This window comes from Equus quagga, chromosome 1, assembly GCF_021613505.1.
Source record: "Equus quagga isolate Etosha38 chromosome 1, UCLA_HA_Equagga_1.0, whole genome shotgun sequence".
NCBI lineage: Eukaryota > Metazoa > Chordata > Mammalia > Perissodactyla > Equidae > Equus > Equus quagga.
Genome location: NC_060267.1, coordinates 38037923 through 38054104, shown reverse-complemented (window position 1 = coordinate 38054104; position 16182 = coordinate 38037923). Strand labels below are relative to the sequence as shown.

Genomic DNA, 16182 nt, shown 5'->3' with positions numbered 1-16182 from the left:
ACTTGCCACTCGCTGTAAACATACAATCTGTTGACAGCTAGCTTTCAGTTATCTGCATGTGGATAATCTTCCTCTTAGATTACCTAACATCAACCTTCTGTGGTTTTTAGGTGATCATTTCCTGGAAACAATTACTGTGGGATGAGGAACAAAAACTAAGATAAATAATAGACTCTACAAAGTATAATTAAGAAGATAAAGGCTTTGGGGGAAAAAACACCACCACAAAACCAGCTTCCAACTTTGGATTCTCTGAGGTTTGCTCATAAGAAATATGCCATCGCTTTCTGGGAAGCCAAACACTAATTACTTCATGTGCTCGTTAATCCCTAAGAAAAACAAAACATTCGTCCATCATAATGAGAGACCTTAGGAGAATCTCAAACACTGTGAGAGCACAATGTAATGACTTTTTCTCTTCTCATTAGAACAAAAGAGTTAATAGACTGTGACCATTCGCCTTAGGCAAATTGCCACAAGATCCACATGCCCTTTCTCAGAAAACAAATTACCACGCATCAACAATGGAGGGAAATATGTCCCGCTAAGTCTCTCTTTGTTAGAAATTATGCTGGATTGGCTTCTATGTTTCTATTAGATAAGAGAAAGCCAAAGAAAATTTGCCCTTCTGAGTTCCAAATAAGCTAAAGAGTATTATGCTTGGATGTCAACAATAGTCCTAATTTCTATGCTATGGAACATAACGAAAAGGGTCAAAATAACTTCCCATTAGAACAATTGCCCAGTCATGCCCGTAGAGTTTGACTGTGAACTGTGGATAAAGGCTTCTGTCTCCATACCCGTGATCCAATGAGACATGCCAGCTTTGGGCAAAGAAATAATACCTTTGGCAGAGGGTGGAAAGAAATGTAAATAATAGCTGAATATTATTTGATGCTGTCTTGGACAGGATAGGAAATAAAAGGACAGTAAAAACTCTTTGCCTGGAAACTTCTGATTCCTTCAGAAATCCCTGAGAAGACACTATATCTTGCTCATTTGTTATCTATTAAAACCTAATAACTCATTCAAAGTCCATTCATCCCCAAAACATCAACAAAATGGCAGTAAATTGATTTTAAAATGGAAAATGAAAAGGTATAATGCCACAAGGATAAAGAGAATGGAAGATTTGACAAGAAGAAAGAGTTTAATAAGATTTTGAAAATGGGAAAGCAGATAACTGAATGGTCATTGAATTAGTTGATATGAGAAGAGTGGCCCTAAGTAAGTGCCTACAGGGGAGCAACCAAACGTGTGCCACACTCCCCTTGGGAAATCTCAGGGAAGATACAAGATACGTCTAAACGTGGGAGTGGGCATGATCCCAAAAACAAGAGGATTGGTTTAAAGCATGTATGTGGATCAGTTAGACCCTGATAGACATCATCTGCCATTTTAACTGAAAATGGTCTTTTGACTCTAGAGAGTCAGACCAGGTACATTGAGGATATGGAGGCCATACTAAAAACCAGGAGTATTAAGTTAAAAAAAAATCTGCATACTGAAAAGTGAGATTCCTCTCCCACCTGGTTGGTAGCCAAGCTTCCACCTCTCAGGCAACAGACTGGAGAATCCCTGCCTAGGATAACTGACAGATTATGGGCAGTTCTGAGCCATCTAAAACACAGCCAGTCCCTGTGCTGTGAAGTCCTCCGTTAACCAAGTCCTACATATGTACACAGAACTTCCAGTTAGCTTGTAGTTGTTATTCTTCTCTCTTAAATATGAATAGATAACAAGAACCACCAGATATATGAGGGAAGCCTATAATGGTAAAGAAAAAGACAAAACAAATAAAAAACTGTACACTTGAAGGAGAGAAAGACAATGAAGACAGATGAGGAAAATGTATGTGGGAAAAGACATTGCATTCTTGAAAGAAGATGCTCTTTAAAACGATACATTCAAAGAAAAAAAGAGTCCTTGAAAATTAAAAATATGGTAGCAAAAGTTCGAAATCCATTCAAAGCTTTGGAAGATAAAGTTAAAGAAAACTCCCCAAAAGTAACAAAAAGACAAGAAGAGAGAAAATGGCAGGAAAAATGATGAGAAAAATATAAGCTTAATTTGGATGTAACCATATTCAAGAACTAGAAGAAGAACTGAATTTTCTAAAAACAGAAAATTGAGGAGTAGGGGCTGATATTATCAAGAAACAATACAAGTAACTTTTACAAATGTCCAGATTGAAGACATTGAACACAATGGACGAAAAGGATCTATAGTAGACAATTACGAATTTAGCCTCTGGAACTTAAAAGAAAATCTCAATAGCTCCCAGAGAAAAGAAGTTAGACACAGGGATTAGAATGCATAGGATTCTCAATAGTAACCTTTGAAGGTAGAAAACATTGGACTGATGTCTTCGAAATCCCTAGGGAAAATATTTCCAACCTAGAATGTTATACCAGCCAAACTATCAACTAAGTGTGGGAATAGAATACGCATATTTTCAGATGTTCAAGATCTTAAAATTTTTAATTCGCTTACACACTTTCTCAGAAACCTATCAGGTTACATTTTCCATAAAAAGGAGTGAGAGTGAAAAAGGAAAGCAGAAGATATGATACCCAGGAAATAAGGAATTGAATGGAAGAAAAAGGCAAAGCAGATTCTCAAGATAATGTTGAAGACCAATTTCAAGGAAGTAGTCACTCAGAAAGCCTAGAGAGTTCCTGGTTCAGATTGCACATGAAAAATTGGTGGTTACAGGAGAGGTATCTTCAAGACAAAAATGAAACTCTCTGATATGTATGAGTATATTGAGAAGACATTCCCATACCAGTAGAGAGTTTCCTTATGGCTAGTGAGAAATGAAAAGAAAACAAATCAAAATAAAAAATGAGGCAATTATTAAATCCAGGGAAAATAAAAAGTGATATAAGAAAGGAAAGATAACAGCATGTTTTAGTTGAAATGTAAAAAATATTTCCATAGTGATACACATGAAAATAGTGAACATGAGCTTATAGTAGGAAGTCAATAGATATTACACAACACTAAGGTAGCAAAAACTGAAAGGATAAACATTTACTTATAAATACGGAAGCAAACAGCAGAAGAAAGAGCTAAAAGACTTGGGAGTGGTTGTCTCTAGAAAGCAGTAATATGGCCAATGTTGAAGTAACGGGACAATTCTTTTTTCAACATAAGACTTTCAATATAATTTTAGCTTTACAACTTTGTACACATATTATTTTGGTAAAAATTAAAATAAAAATCAATCTTCAGATTGAGTCTCTTGGTGACCTACAATTAAACAGAAACTCAACTGTAATTAGAAGCATCTAAATAGTCCCAAGAAAGGAGTAATCCCAGATTTGCCAGAGCCTAAGAATCTTATCATCAGACTCAACTCCATGAAAGAGCTGTCTCAAATCTCTATTTCATAAATTGACAAAATGTGGCTGTGTAAGTGGAAGCAGGCAGCCAGGAGCACAAAACAGACAGATGAGACAGAATCTGCACCTTGCAGTTCCCATTACAGTGCTCTGTGCTTTTAGAAAGCATTGTTCTGAGAAAGGAAATTCCATTCTTTATTTCCTAAAGCTGTAAGTTGAACCTGACAGGTCTTCAGAGACTGGAATACTTACCGGTCCATGAAGAAATGAGGTAGTGATTGTAAGAAACACCCTAGGCTCATAACCACACATCCAACACCAATCATTATAGGTCTATGCAGTTTGGTTCCAAAATAACTCACAAATACAATCAACAAAAGATTTCCTAGGAAAAAATTGAGATGAAATGTGAATAGTTCAATAAGTATGAACAAAGTCTTAATTAACAGCCTCACCCAATCATTTACTATTTAGCATTTATTGTATAATAAATATCTCAAATACTAGGATTGGTGCTAGGGATGCATGAAATAACAAATGAATAAGACACAATCCCTGCCCTGAAAGAGGGCTTTATTCCACAATGTCCACAGACACGTAAACAGATGTCGGTGGAACACTAACATTTTAAAGAGGGCGGAGAAAGAGAAGCCAGCGAAAGGGACTGAAGAATGGTTCTAGGAAATGTTAATGGCTCTATTTGTGATTATCTGGCTTTAGAAAATGGAATGTAAAAGTGGGTGTCAGCCTGTGCATCATCTCTGGCCTCTCCCCCCATGCCTGCTCCACAGAGTATGATAGGCTTTCCTATGTTTGAAAAGGGAAGCAAAGTCAACTCCAGATAGATATATGTTTTGTAACTCATGATTCAAATATAACTTTATATTGGTCAATGTAGCCAAGCTATAGGTCTATTTTCACTTCTACTTCTTTCTTTAGAAACAAAAAGTAGTGGATCCCTGTTTCTCCGCCACGGTCTTAGAAGTAAATCTGTATTTGAGGAGTAAATAACTCAGGAAAAAGTGTATTCCCATGTCTTAGGATAAAGCTTTAGGATTTAGACAATAATTGAGGAGGCCCCATTCTGATGGACAGACCCTTGAAGACTATGGAGCAAAGGATTGGAAGAGCCAAACATGTAAGTTCTCAAATCATACATTTTTAATTCAATAATCAATATTTACCCTAATCTTACTATGTATAGGGAAAGTCACTATGATGAGCTTGAGGATTATAAAAATTTTAAAAACTCTTCCTCAAGGAGTTAATAATTTTCTAAGTGGTGATGTATATTTTGAAGATTTCTCCTTCCATCTCTGTTTCTCTCTAGTCTGCTTTGTAAGCAGAAGAGAAGTCAGCCCCTATATTATTTTATATGGAGAGTGTCCCACCTCTATAGCCATGGCAGCCACATTGGCCTCCCTAGGTTTCTAAAATCCCCATCATCAAAGCCATCCATGTTGAAGGTAGTGTCTCTATAAGGCCACTGTTTGAAATCCATATCTATTTTTGAAAGGAGCAGGAAGGAGATTTCCCTCCTTACATTAGGGTGAGTTCATCTTTCAAATTCCTTGCTCTGTCAGTAAAATAATTATGATGAGAGGGGATGGAAAAAGACAGTTAAGTTCTTGTCAAGTGTTTTGAGAACACTTGAGAACACTGCTTGTAAAATTACTGAGGAAAAGTAATCAAAGCGATACTTTTATCAGCGTCTGTAAATTACCTCTCTTTTTCCCCTCAACAACTATTTCAGATCTTCATCATTCTGCTCACACCACCTTTCAACACTCACTTTCCATAGTTAATATTTTCTACTTGTCAAGAAATGCGGAGCAATCAAACACGAAGGTATCTGAGTTCCCACCCTTTGGCCTTACCATCTTCCTTCAGTTTCAGTGTTTGGTGCCCATCTGACCATCCAAGATCAAACAGACCACCTGGGAACTTCCATTCTTTCCAGAAACTTAGTCCAATAATTAAAACCTCTCTCATAATATTTTAAGCTCCTCCCTCTCTACTGCATTTCAGTTACAGATGTTTTCTAGCTTCTCTCCAAACTTCCCAGAACATTGATCTGTATTCAGAGATTCCACTCTTCTCCCATTCTCGCCTGAAGTCACTGCTCTCTCACTGCTTTCTAGTTTCTAAATCTACTCTTCAGCTAAAAGTGCCATGGCAAAGATCATCAATTATCTCCATATTATAAAACACAGGGAATAGTTTTCCATCCTTATCTGACTGGACATTTCTAATTCTTTTCATGCTGCTAGCAAATGTTCTCTTTTGGAAATTTCTCTTCCCTTGGCATCTATAAGACCATTCTGTCCTGTTTCCCCTCTTACTTCTCTGACTATTCCTTCTCTTAACACTGTTATGGGCTCCTTTTTCTCTACCTGTGCCTTAAACATTGGTGTCCCTCAGGGATCCATTCTTTGTCCATTGTACTTATAACCCTATATCCTCTCCCTGAGTAGCTTCATCTGTTCTCAAGTTTTAAGAACCACCTTTTTACTTACTTAATCAATAGCTCCATCCCTGATAGTTTCGCAATGCTTCAGACTCATATGACTGCAACGTGGACATCGCTACCCAAAGGTTTCACTGGTATTACCACAGACAATATGTGCCTACACAGAACTCACCATTGTCCCATAGCCACCACCATAATCTTGTTCCTCTTCCTCTATTCTCTGTCTCAGCACCGTTATCCACTCCACTGCCCAAGATGTAAACCTGGGGATTCCTGCTTTCCTCACCCACCACATCTAAACTCTCGCTCAGGTCTCTGGGATTTAACTCCTAAATATGTCTTAGGTCACCTTCTCTCTAGTCCTAATATGAATTGGGTCCTCTTTCCTTAGGTCTTCTCTCTCTATTCTCATATTCCAGTCGGATCCTGGCTCAGGCTCAGATAGCCCTCCCTTGCTTTTGCATCAGCCTCCGTGGATCCTCTCTGCCCCAGACTGATTGACCACCTTCAAATTTATCCCCAACACAGCCACAGCATGGCCCTTCAAAAAAGCAAATCTGAACTTTGCTTTTAATAGTTTGATCTTCAGTTTACAAACCCCAAAGGAGCCCATGGATAGAAATCAGGGGTTCCAAGAACTTGAATGAGAAAAACAATTGCAACTTTATTTTCCCTAACTTTTAACTAAATATTAGCATTTCCTTTGACAGTGAAAGCAGGCACAAACTACAGCGGTATTAGCAGTACCTATGATTTTGTCATCAATAGAAGTGACAGATATTTGAATATGACATTACAGTTGTTGCAGATACCTCAAATATTATTGACACTAATCATTCCTTCAAAATTAATGTAGATATTGTTATTTAGGATATTGATAAAAAGTACAAACATATTAAGAGATGACAAGTTCTTTTAATATTTTGATAATTTTATTTCAACGTAATTGGCTTCCTTTGTACTCTTAAAGTTTTTATTTTATTCAATTAAAATATTATTCTGAAATCATATGGCATCAGATTGCAAAAAAGTCCTTGGCACAGAAATATTGATAACTCCTGCTAATCCCTTAATGACTGTCTGTTACCTAAAGGACAAAAGGTAAATTCCATAGAAAGCACGTAAGGCTCTCCATGGCCCATTTCTCACCCCTGCCCATTTCTCTAGGCTTATATCCTAATAATTTCCACCTTCAGCTTGGCCAGCCAATAATATTGGGCTGAATGTTGCTCTCCACACAAGCTACTATGCTGTCTCACACTTATGCTTCTTCTATTGGAATTCTCTTCACACTCATCCAACCCCGTTTCTTCATCTGGAAGAACTTTCATCTTTCAAGAGCCGATCTACCCTGTGTGAGGTTGAGACCCTCGTCTGTGCTCCTATAGAGCATATGCATATGCCTATGTCACCAAACTTACTGCATTCAATTAAAATTATTATTTTGCATCAATTCCCTTCATTAGCCTGTGAGCTGAGTTTACACAAGGACTATCTAAGGAATGACTTCTAACTCCATCACCAGGATCTAGCACACATGCGGTACAAAGCAAGGTCTGAGAGAATTGAACACTAGCAGACTGGATCAAGCATCGCCTGTTTCAGTTTTGCCTCTCCTCAATCCTGATTTTTCTTTCAGATACCAATTACATATATCAAAGGCAACTTTCACCTCGAAGGAAGTAGAAGTCATTATAAAACTATAAAGGAGCGGCATTCATATTTCTACATAACTTTGTTCACAGGAGAAATCTTTCTCTCTGTCCCCACATCTTCCCGGTCATCCGCAAAAACCAGAGCCTAAGAAGAGACTTTATTCCTCCCTAGAAGTGGTTTCTGAAATAAATTCAGGGAGATGTGAAAGCAGTTTCTTCTTCCCTCCGCACAGAGGAAGGAGAATTCTCAACCTCCCAGAAACAACAGGAGAAGAAAAATATTTGTTTTTTCCCTTGGGAAACAGATTCCTTTATTTTTCCGTGATTTCTTCTAAGTATGAAGATAGAGTCCTTAAGGGTTATCAAATGATAGACTAAGTATAAACACTAAATATTCTGCTACGCACGCTAGATAACCAAAAACCTATAAGAATAAAAAGTCCAGTGGTGGGATATGTGGCAATATTTAAGTGTTGTTCAGGGGTAATATTTAAATGAACTGTTTCTAAGCATATTCCAAAGTTAGTTAAGCTATTCAACTCACTTTAGAAAACATATTATTCAGTCAGATTAAATGACCTAAAGCAGTAAATAAAAATAAAATTCTAATTCCACAGATAAAATAAAATATAAAGGAAGTAATGCAAAAATAGTTCATTACCAATCTCAAAGCTCCCATTAATAAATCCAACCAGAGATGTTGGGATGTTGAATTGTCTCTCTATTTGTGTGAGCATGGAATTCATATAAGATCCAGATAGTGTTTTGGCTACATATGCACATGTTATTGCCAACAGAAACATCTAGGGAGAAAAGAGTATAAGAAAACACATGAAAAATTTATTTTTGAATCATATATTTGCCACCTGTTGACAAAATATCTTCTATCGCAAGACCGATTGTTTCCAACTTAAATAACCCTTCAATTTGTGATGTGGTCTTAATGTGGTCTGTTCTGGCCTTTCATGCCATGCTCTCTCTTTGAAAACTCAAAGTGGGACTAATTGATTACTAATATTGAATTGTGTAGGTAACTGTAGCCTCATTATTTTATATGTGCATTTTGTGCGTACGTAGAAACTAATTGTCATTCTAAATAAGACAGTAAATGATTTAAACAGTACTTCAGCACTACGATGCTATCTGTAATGCAAAAGAATACATATATGTTAATGAAAAAAAGAATGTAGCATTACCCAAAGACATTATTTCTGTAGCAAATTTGCTCAAGGTTTCTTTTATACAAAGTAATAGGCAAATTATACAACATTAGATTGCTACTCACAGCCACTTAACTTATTTAAAGCAATATTTTAATTACAAACCATTATGAAATGTTTCTAAACTGAATAAGTACTTGCTATGATAAACAAATATGAATACAATAAATTTCCACATATTGAATCACATTTCCTATGTATTGATAGAGTTCCAGAGAGCAGTCAGGTTGATACAATCCATGATGAAAATCAAGGACAACTTAACAAATAGAACTATTGTGATCAGCAGAAGCTAGTATGGTTTTACTAAAAATGTGAAAAGTTAAAATTTTTATAGTTTTATTAAATCAGAAAGAAGAAAACAGATTTTAGTAAGAGATTTGAAAAAGGAACATTACATACTGAGTAATGTTATAGTTAAGTAGATTAATTGCTGCTTCAAAATCAACGAATTATAGATAAATAGATTTATATCAGCCTGAATGGTGGTCTCCAATCCTATGCCATAGGGCTTTTCCCTTGGCCCGACTTAGCTTAGATTTTCCTGATGACGCTTCTATCCTGGGAGACCATTTGATCCACTCTCTAGCCAGCACACTCAAACCACTAAAATCCTCATCCCTCCACGTTCCACACTCCCAACTTTGAACCAACCCCACAGTTTATATTGCACCTGTACATTCCCTTCAAGATGATTCAAACCTTGTCTTTCCTCTGTTTCCAGCCCAGCCACGTGTTCTTCTTGACCAGCAAATGATCTCAGCAACTTCATCTTCAAGCTCACCTCTATCCCTCCCTCGAATTTCCCTCCTGTCTTAGAAGGATGGCTGTCCCTTCTCCTGTACAATAAAATCCTTCCACCCACACTCTTGAATCCATTCTTCCCACTTGTGAGATCCTGATTCATCAATTATTGCCCCCACTCCTCTGTTTTTAACCTCGTGCTCTTTACTGCATCTCTCCTCACTAACTTATAAATATATTCAAAGTATTTCTGTCTTTTAAAAACAAATATCTTCGCTCATCACTGGTGGTAGCTCCAGCTACTATCAAGCTGTTTGGAAGAATAGCCTAGATTCATTGCCTACACTATTTAACCTTCCATTCACCCTTCAATCTATTACACTCTGACCTCTCTTGAAGCTACTCCATAAAAAGTCATAAACAACTTCCTGATTTCCGCATTCAATAGATTCTTCTCAGTCCTCCGTTTACCTAATATCTCTGAAATTCCCTCCCTCCATGCATATATATATCTGTGCCTATCTGCTAGACTCTTTCTATTCAATCTTTTCTTTGGCCAACCCCTTCAGTCTTGTACCCTTTCCTCTTTTTGCTATACATGCTCTCCCTAGGAAATCTCACTTATTCCCATGGCTTTAATTATCACTCACGGTGAAATCTTTCAAATGTATGCACAGTTTAGCTGAGACAATTGCAATCATTTTTTAGTCTCTGCTAGCCTTGGCCACCTCCAACCTCCCTTCCACCTGCACCACCACTAATTTGGAGCTTAGTAAATTTTTGTCCAATGAATTAATAAAATGCATAGTCGGCATACGATTCTACTTGTTAAAATATTTTAGTGGCTTCCCATAAACAAAACCTCCTGTTTTTCAGATGGCCAACAAAACCTTGTCTATATCTCAGTATCAGCTCCTGCTGCTTGTCTCTAGACGGAACGTTCTACTCATAGTTCCTCTAATTCACCATGCCATTTCCCATCGCAGTGCCTTTTACAGGATGGTCTTCTGTTTGTGATACTTTTCTTTCTTTTGTGTATCTGCTAAATATATACTCAATTTTTAAAACTCAACTCTCCCATCATTTGTATTGTGGAGGCTTCCTCTGCTCTCTGCTCCCTAGGTAGCCTTGACCACTCACATCTTATCTTCCTACACTGCTATATGCCTGCCTTTATTACAGCCCTTAGTGCACTTTATTTATGTGTTTGGATGCCTATAACCTCTCCCCTCACTAAACTGTGAGCAATTCAAAGATAGGAGCCGTATATTATTTACCTTTGTATCTTTGGTGTCTAGTAAGTGCCTGACAAATAATAGACACCCAAGACAAGTTTACTAAATTAATGACAGAATAAGTATTCAAAAACATCTTGAAGAAGTGGTCAGAGCTAAAAGTAAGCTGAATGTAAGATGGAATGTAATAAGATTAAATACACCTAAGCCAAGAGTTAGCTGTACCAATTAGTTTGGGAACATCTGAATAGAAATTTATGTGAAAAAGACCTGGGAAATATACATATCAAGTTCCATATGAGTCAAAACTGTTATATGTCTGACAAGATAGTATAGCTACATCTCCAGCTATTCATCCTTTTATCGTAAATACCATTTATAGAAACTCTTTCTTCACACTATAAATCTTTGCAGAGCACATTATTGAGAGCTGATAATTTCCAAATGGTTTTAAAATTCAGGCTTCATATTTAAAAGCAAGATCTACCAAGTAAAGTACAAATGACATTTGGGAGAATACTTTATTTTATTTAACATTTTAAGAAAGGAAACTAGATAAATCATGACCCCAATGTTCTTTTCCTAAAACACCTAGATGGGTTGCCTGAACTGTTTGATTCTATTCACAGAGTGAAAACAACCAGTAGCTATTCTGACCCATGGCTGGTGCAAAATAACCCCTATATTTATAAAGCTAGTTCTACAGCCTTTTAACAATAATGCCCCAGAGTTTGAAACAAATTCATTGAGGGCAATCCTTTGATGCCTTCTAAAGAATTTTGCTTAACAAGCATATTTCTAAGTTCAGAGAAGCGAAAAACTCTAACCAATTATTAAGTAATTGTCTCTCACTTTTACATGATAAACTTGTGCTCGCAATATTTTGCCATAATGTTCACATCCGTATCTCATCTTGCCCAACTCCAAAGTAATCAAAAATTAAATTTAAGATCAATCGTTTCTAAATTAACACCTGACTTGACTTTTATCCACAAGTGCTATTAATAATAATAGCTAATATTTATTGAACGTTTACCATGTTCCAGTCATTGTTCCAAGCATTTGTGAAAAAGAAAAACAATCCCATGGTGCAGAAGTATTGTTATTACCATTTTCAGGTGAGAAAACTGAAGCACAAAATGATTAAGCAACTTGTCCAAGGTCACACAGCAAATAAGCAGCTGAACTCAGATATGAACCCAGGAAGCCTAGGCCTCAATCCTTATGTTTAACCACTCAGTTTTAGGAGGACACAAGAATTGAGGGATAACGTAAGGGGAATTTTTTTTATCATTAACATGGCATTTTAGGAACGATAGTTTTCTAGATTTATATCATAATTCTCCACTTTAGTGTACAAGGGTAGATTTTCCCTACATATGTGTTAAGAGAAAACAAACTTTCAATACAGAGAAAATTGGTGGCAATGTCTTAGTTTGGAAATCATTTGCAGGCACCAGCTGTAAAATCAAGAAATATCCAAAGCCTTTGGTTTAAAGTAAATTGATGTTTGTTTTAAGCCAAAATTGCTTTGAAGCTATGCAACAAGCATTGGCTCTGAAATAGTCAAGAATACCAGAAACAGCTAACAAAATGGGCATTTTTCTTATAGAGAATGATTGGTGTGTTGCCAAATCTTGAAGTAAACATTAGTTTTACTGGGTCATTGGGAAGCAACCATTGCTTGCAGATTCACAAAGCACTTCTGTCCAGTGAACCATTTTCCAGAAGAGACCCCCATACTCCTCTGACCTAGAAGCCCCAGAAGGGTGAGCCTTTGATCCAGGGAAAATAAATCCTGTTGTAACTTAACGTGTGCCCGAAAATTTTTAAGATCCTGTCTTCCACTGCAGTCTCTCAAAACCATTTCTGACCAAATTGTCTGAATCAATCACCCTATCTAGGCACACCCGTAAGTTACAAACCAACTTCATTAAAGCAAGAAATTATCAATATATCAGCTAGTATGACGTTAACATTAGATCACTTCATAAAGATAGGAGCAACTTTGCAAGATTTAAGTTAAAAAAAATATGGTACATACACATATATCCACACACAAAAATTCCATACCTTCAACTTGGAAAGACATCTTATTTTATGAGTCTCAGTTCTTTCCTCAGTGTCTCCCATGTTGCTCTCCTGAGCGTTCCAAGGTATTTATGTTTTAAATCTTGATATTTCTTAGTTCTATCCTTTTAAGAAAACAAAAATCTATTAAATTGTTGACAAAATCATAAGCCGTCATTCTTTTGAAGAAAATACTGAATCTGAAGAAGTTAATCAGAATCCATTGTATTAAAAAAAAATACCTGGGAAGCTTTTGATTCAGATGTAGAAAATAATGACAGAGGCGATTTAGTTGTTAATTTTCCATTGAAAAAGTTACATCAAATAACTGTAGTTACTCTTTAGTGAGATTAAAGATATGAGAATAATTTGTTTTGGTGCCCTTTGCAAAATAATAGTCACGTGGTTAAAACAAAGCTTTTCATTTCTTCAGCCAAAACAAATAGAACCAAAGTGAGCTCCTTGAACTTACATGAAAATGCTGCTTTTAAGAACACACAGACTTTGATTTGTGTTTGTGCTAAAAATCTGCTTCAGCAAGCCTACCAAGGCTCGAAAATCTCTGTTTGGCCAGGCTCCCTCTCCAAGTTCTTCGCGTTCCAAGACTTCCCCAGAGTCTCAGGAAGGGAAACACTTTCTGGGGCACTGCTGATTCACAGAAACCTGGGGAGACGTGGAATTTTAATCATGGAAATAGACTAAGTAGAAATAACAAATAATTCTATGATCTGGAAAACAATCCTACCATTGCAAGTTAAGATGTGAGGTTTAGAAGATGATCACACGTGTAAGTGGAGATCTCTATGTCTACATATGCAATAAAATAAATAAATGTGTATCTACATGCATGTATAATACATAGGCACACATTTTTATATGTAAAACAAAAAGGTGATTTGAACTCTGTTAAGTTCTACTTACCCCTTGTCAAATATTTTGTCTATTTTGCGTCTTGAAACGACGGTAACATTTTGGACCAAAACCAAAGTGTTTTACTCTGACAATATTTATTCTAGTAAATCTACTTCAAGTTGCCAGAATGATATCTTAACAGTGTCCCCAGTGTTAATTTATTAAAATTCTCTGAACAAAATTTATTTAACAGGTGATTCTGAATGGCACTAATTTTTAAAAACTTCACTGCTGTATCTCTATAAATCTGCTGAATCTCACTACCCTACACAGATTAAGGCAGTAACCACTAAACAATTATGTATGAGCTTAGCTCTCTTTACTCATTCTCTCACGGATACAACAAATTCTTATCCTAAGTCTGTTGTGTGCCAGTCATTGTGCTAAGCACAGGATTTCAGCAGTGAGCAAGGCAGACCAGCTGTCCTCTAGACGATATAAACTAGTTAGAGAAGAATAAGGCTCTGAGGAAGGTATTTGGACCCAGATCCCAAGGGAAAGGTAAAACTTTTAAATAAAACTCATTGAAATAGAATGAGACAGTGTACGATCAAATACAAATTGTTTGGTATGTAAGGGGTGAAATTGATAGGTCATGGATGAAAATTGTTAGAGACACTCTCGACAATTCGAATGGCCGTACAAACGAACTCATACGGAACTCCCCCACATAAAATACCAAGTCACCTTAACTATAGTGCAAGCACATGATGCTAGCTTTGGAAAAACCAATAGAATAGGATAATTTTTTAAAAAATGGGAACTGCTATTCTTTGGTTCTCATCTTTAACACATCTGCTTTTATCATTAACCTTTCAACTGCCCTCATTCCGTCTTTCTCATGATTTAGAACTTAATCTCGCTGCCTTATCTTTTTTCCTCTATCCCTCCATACCAATATCTGAGCCCAATACACCCACCCAATCAAACAATGAGAGGGAGAGAACTTAGTCCTCTTCCAGGTCAAAGTTATCTTCACTCTTTTCAGCGGCTATTCTAAATGCCTATTTTCCCTATGTAGCAATGGGACATAGAAAGTCCAATTAGCGACACAGAAAATCACCACATAGGGAAAGTCTGCAGTTCCTTCTATGCATTGTGACACTATATAACCATCTTGAGCAGGTTTTATCAACATACCTTAAAGATTTGTTTGCAAATGTGTTCACTGTCTTGAGAGAAGTTTTATAAACAATTGTAAGAGGTAGTGTTTGAAGCTAAGCACTTGGAAAGAATTAAATATGATTCAATTAACACTAAACTTCCTCTCGTTGGCCAACTTACACAGTGAAAACATTTTAGCTTTTCAGACACACTTTAAAATTTTCGATGGAGGAAAATAAATAAATGAGTGAATAAAACCTATTCTGTTTATTTAACAAAATTCATGAAATCCAATAGTTAATATCACAATCACTGCTGAGCACTTTGACCCCAAATCAGGGAATTCATGCGTTGTTTATTCAGATCCTAGAACGGGGCAAGTGCCAGTCATGTGAACAGTAGCCTTTTGTTAGCACGTTGTTGTTTACACCGTGACTTCTGCTCCTGGGACCACGGCGTCACTGACAAATCCCCTTCGGTCATCACTGCTAATGAAAAGGACTTGCTGAAGTATTACTGAGTGGAGAATCACCTTATTTCCCTAACTCTTTCTTCTCGGCGTTCAAATGGGAACAGGTAATTCTTCAGTATGCTTTGTCACACAAATATAACTGTGTTTCTTCCACGTTTGCTGGTCATAACTCTGGTTTTTGGTTTTGTTTTTTAAAATTGTGGTAAAAGTACATTACAGAATTGTTAACTATGTAAACATTTTCAGTTAGCGGATCTCTACAAGTTTTTCATCTTGCACAACCGAAACTCTATATCCATTGGACAGTCACGCCCTGGGGTTTTTGACACCCCTTGGTTGCCAGTCTTTAATGACATATCTCAGTCACAAGACAATACAATTTATTACAAAACAAATAAGTAGTCTGGTTTGCGCTCTTTCCCCAGTGTTATGTACACAGACATAGATTTTTTATTACTATAAATCATTTTGGAAAATGCATCCATTTAATTTTACAATATACTATACTCCTGAATTAATGAAATAAAGGCTTTGCTTTATCGTGACAAAACTAGTAGTACATACGTGAAGAAGACTTAGAAGGATATCTTTTCCCTGGGAAAAAAAGAGGGAGTCACGCCAGCAAAAATTTTATGAAAACTGTTTATTTCTAGAATCTTCAAACGGCCCCTAGCTCTGCAAGAAGAGAACAGCCACTTGAGCCATATCCAGCTGAAATAATTTCAACCAATACCAAACCAAGCAAGGACTGATGAAGAACATGTAGAATTAACAACGACTTTTTGTCTGACGCCTCCCAAATTATTTTACTTCTATTAGTTCATTGTCATCAGAAAGCAAAAAATAAGATCAGGGATTCTGCAAATCAGCCTTACAAATATAGGTATTATTTGCTTCTTACATTCAGAGGAGGTACGAGGAATGCATCACTCTAGGCAAAACCGGGGAAGAAACTT

The 16182-nt window shown here is 36.6% G+C and overlaps 1 protein-coding gene across 1 annotated transcript in view; it reads right to left on the bottom strand.

Moving 5' to 3' along the window:
- The window catches only part of SLCO1A2 (solute carrier organic anion transporter family member 1A2), an 85317-nt gene that overhangs the window by 32017 nt on the left and 37118 nt on the right, over positions 1-16182 (bottom strand). The window contains exons 6-9 of the mRNA XM_046677689.1: positions 13211-13401; positions 12742-12863; positions 8131-8272; positions 3597-3729 (exon numbers count right to left, since the gene is read on the bottom strand). Of these exons, the coding sequence (XP_046533645.1) occupies positions 3597-3729; positions 8131-8272; positions 12742-12801 (335 nt within the window). The 5' untranslated portion in view covers positions 12802-12863; positions 13211-13401. The remainder of the gene's footprint in view (positions 1-3596; positions 3730-8130; positions 8273-12741; positions 12864-13210; positions 13402-16182) is intronic.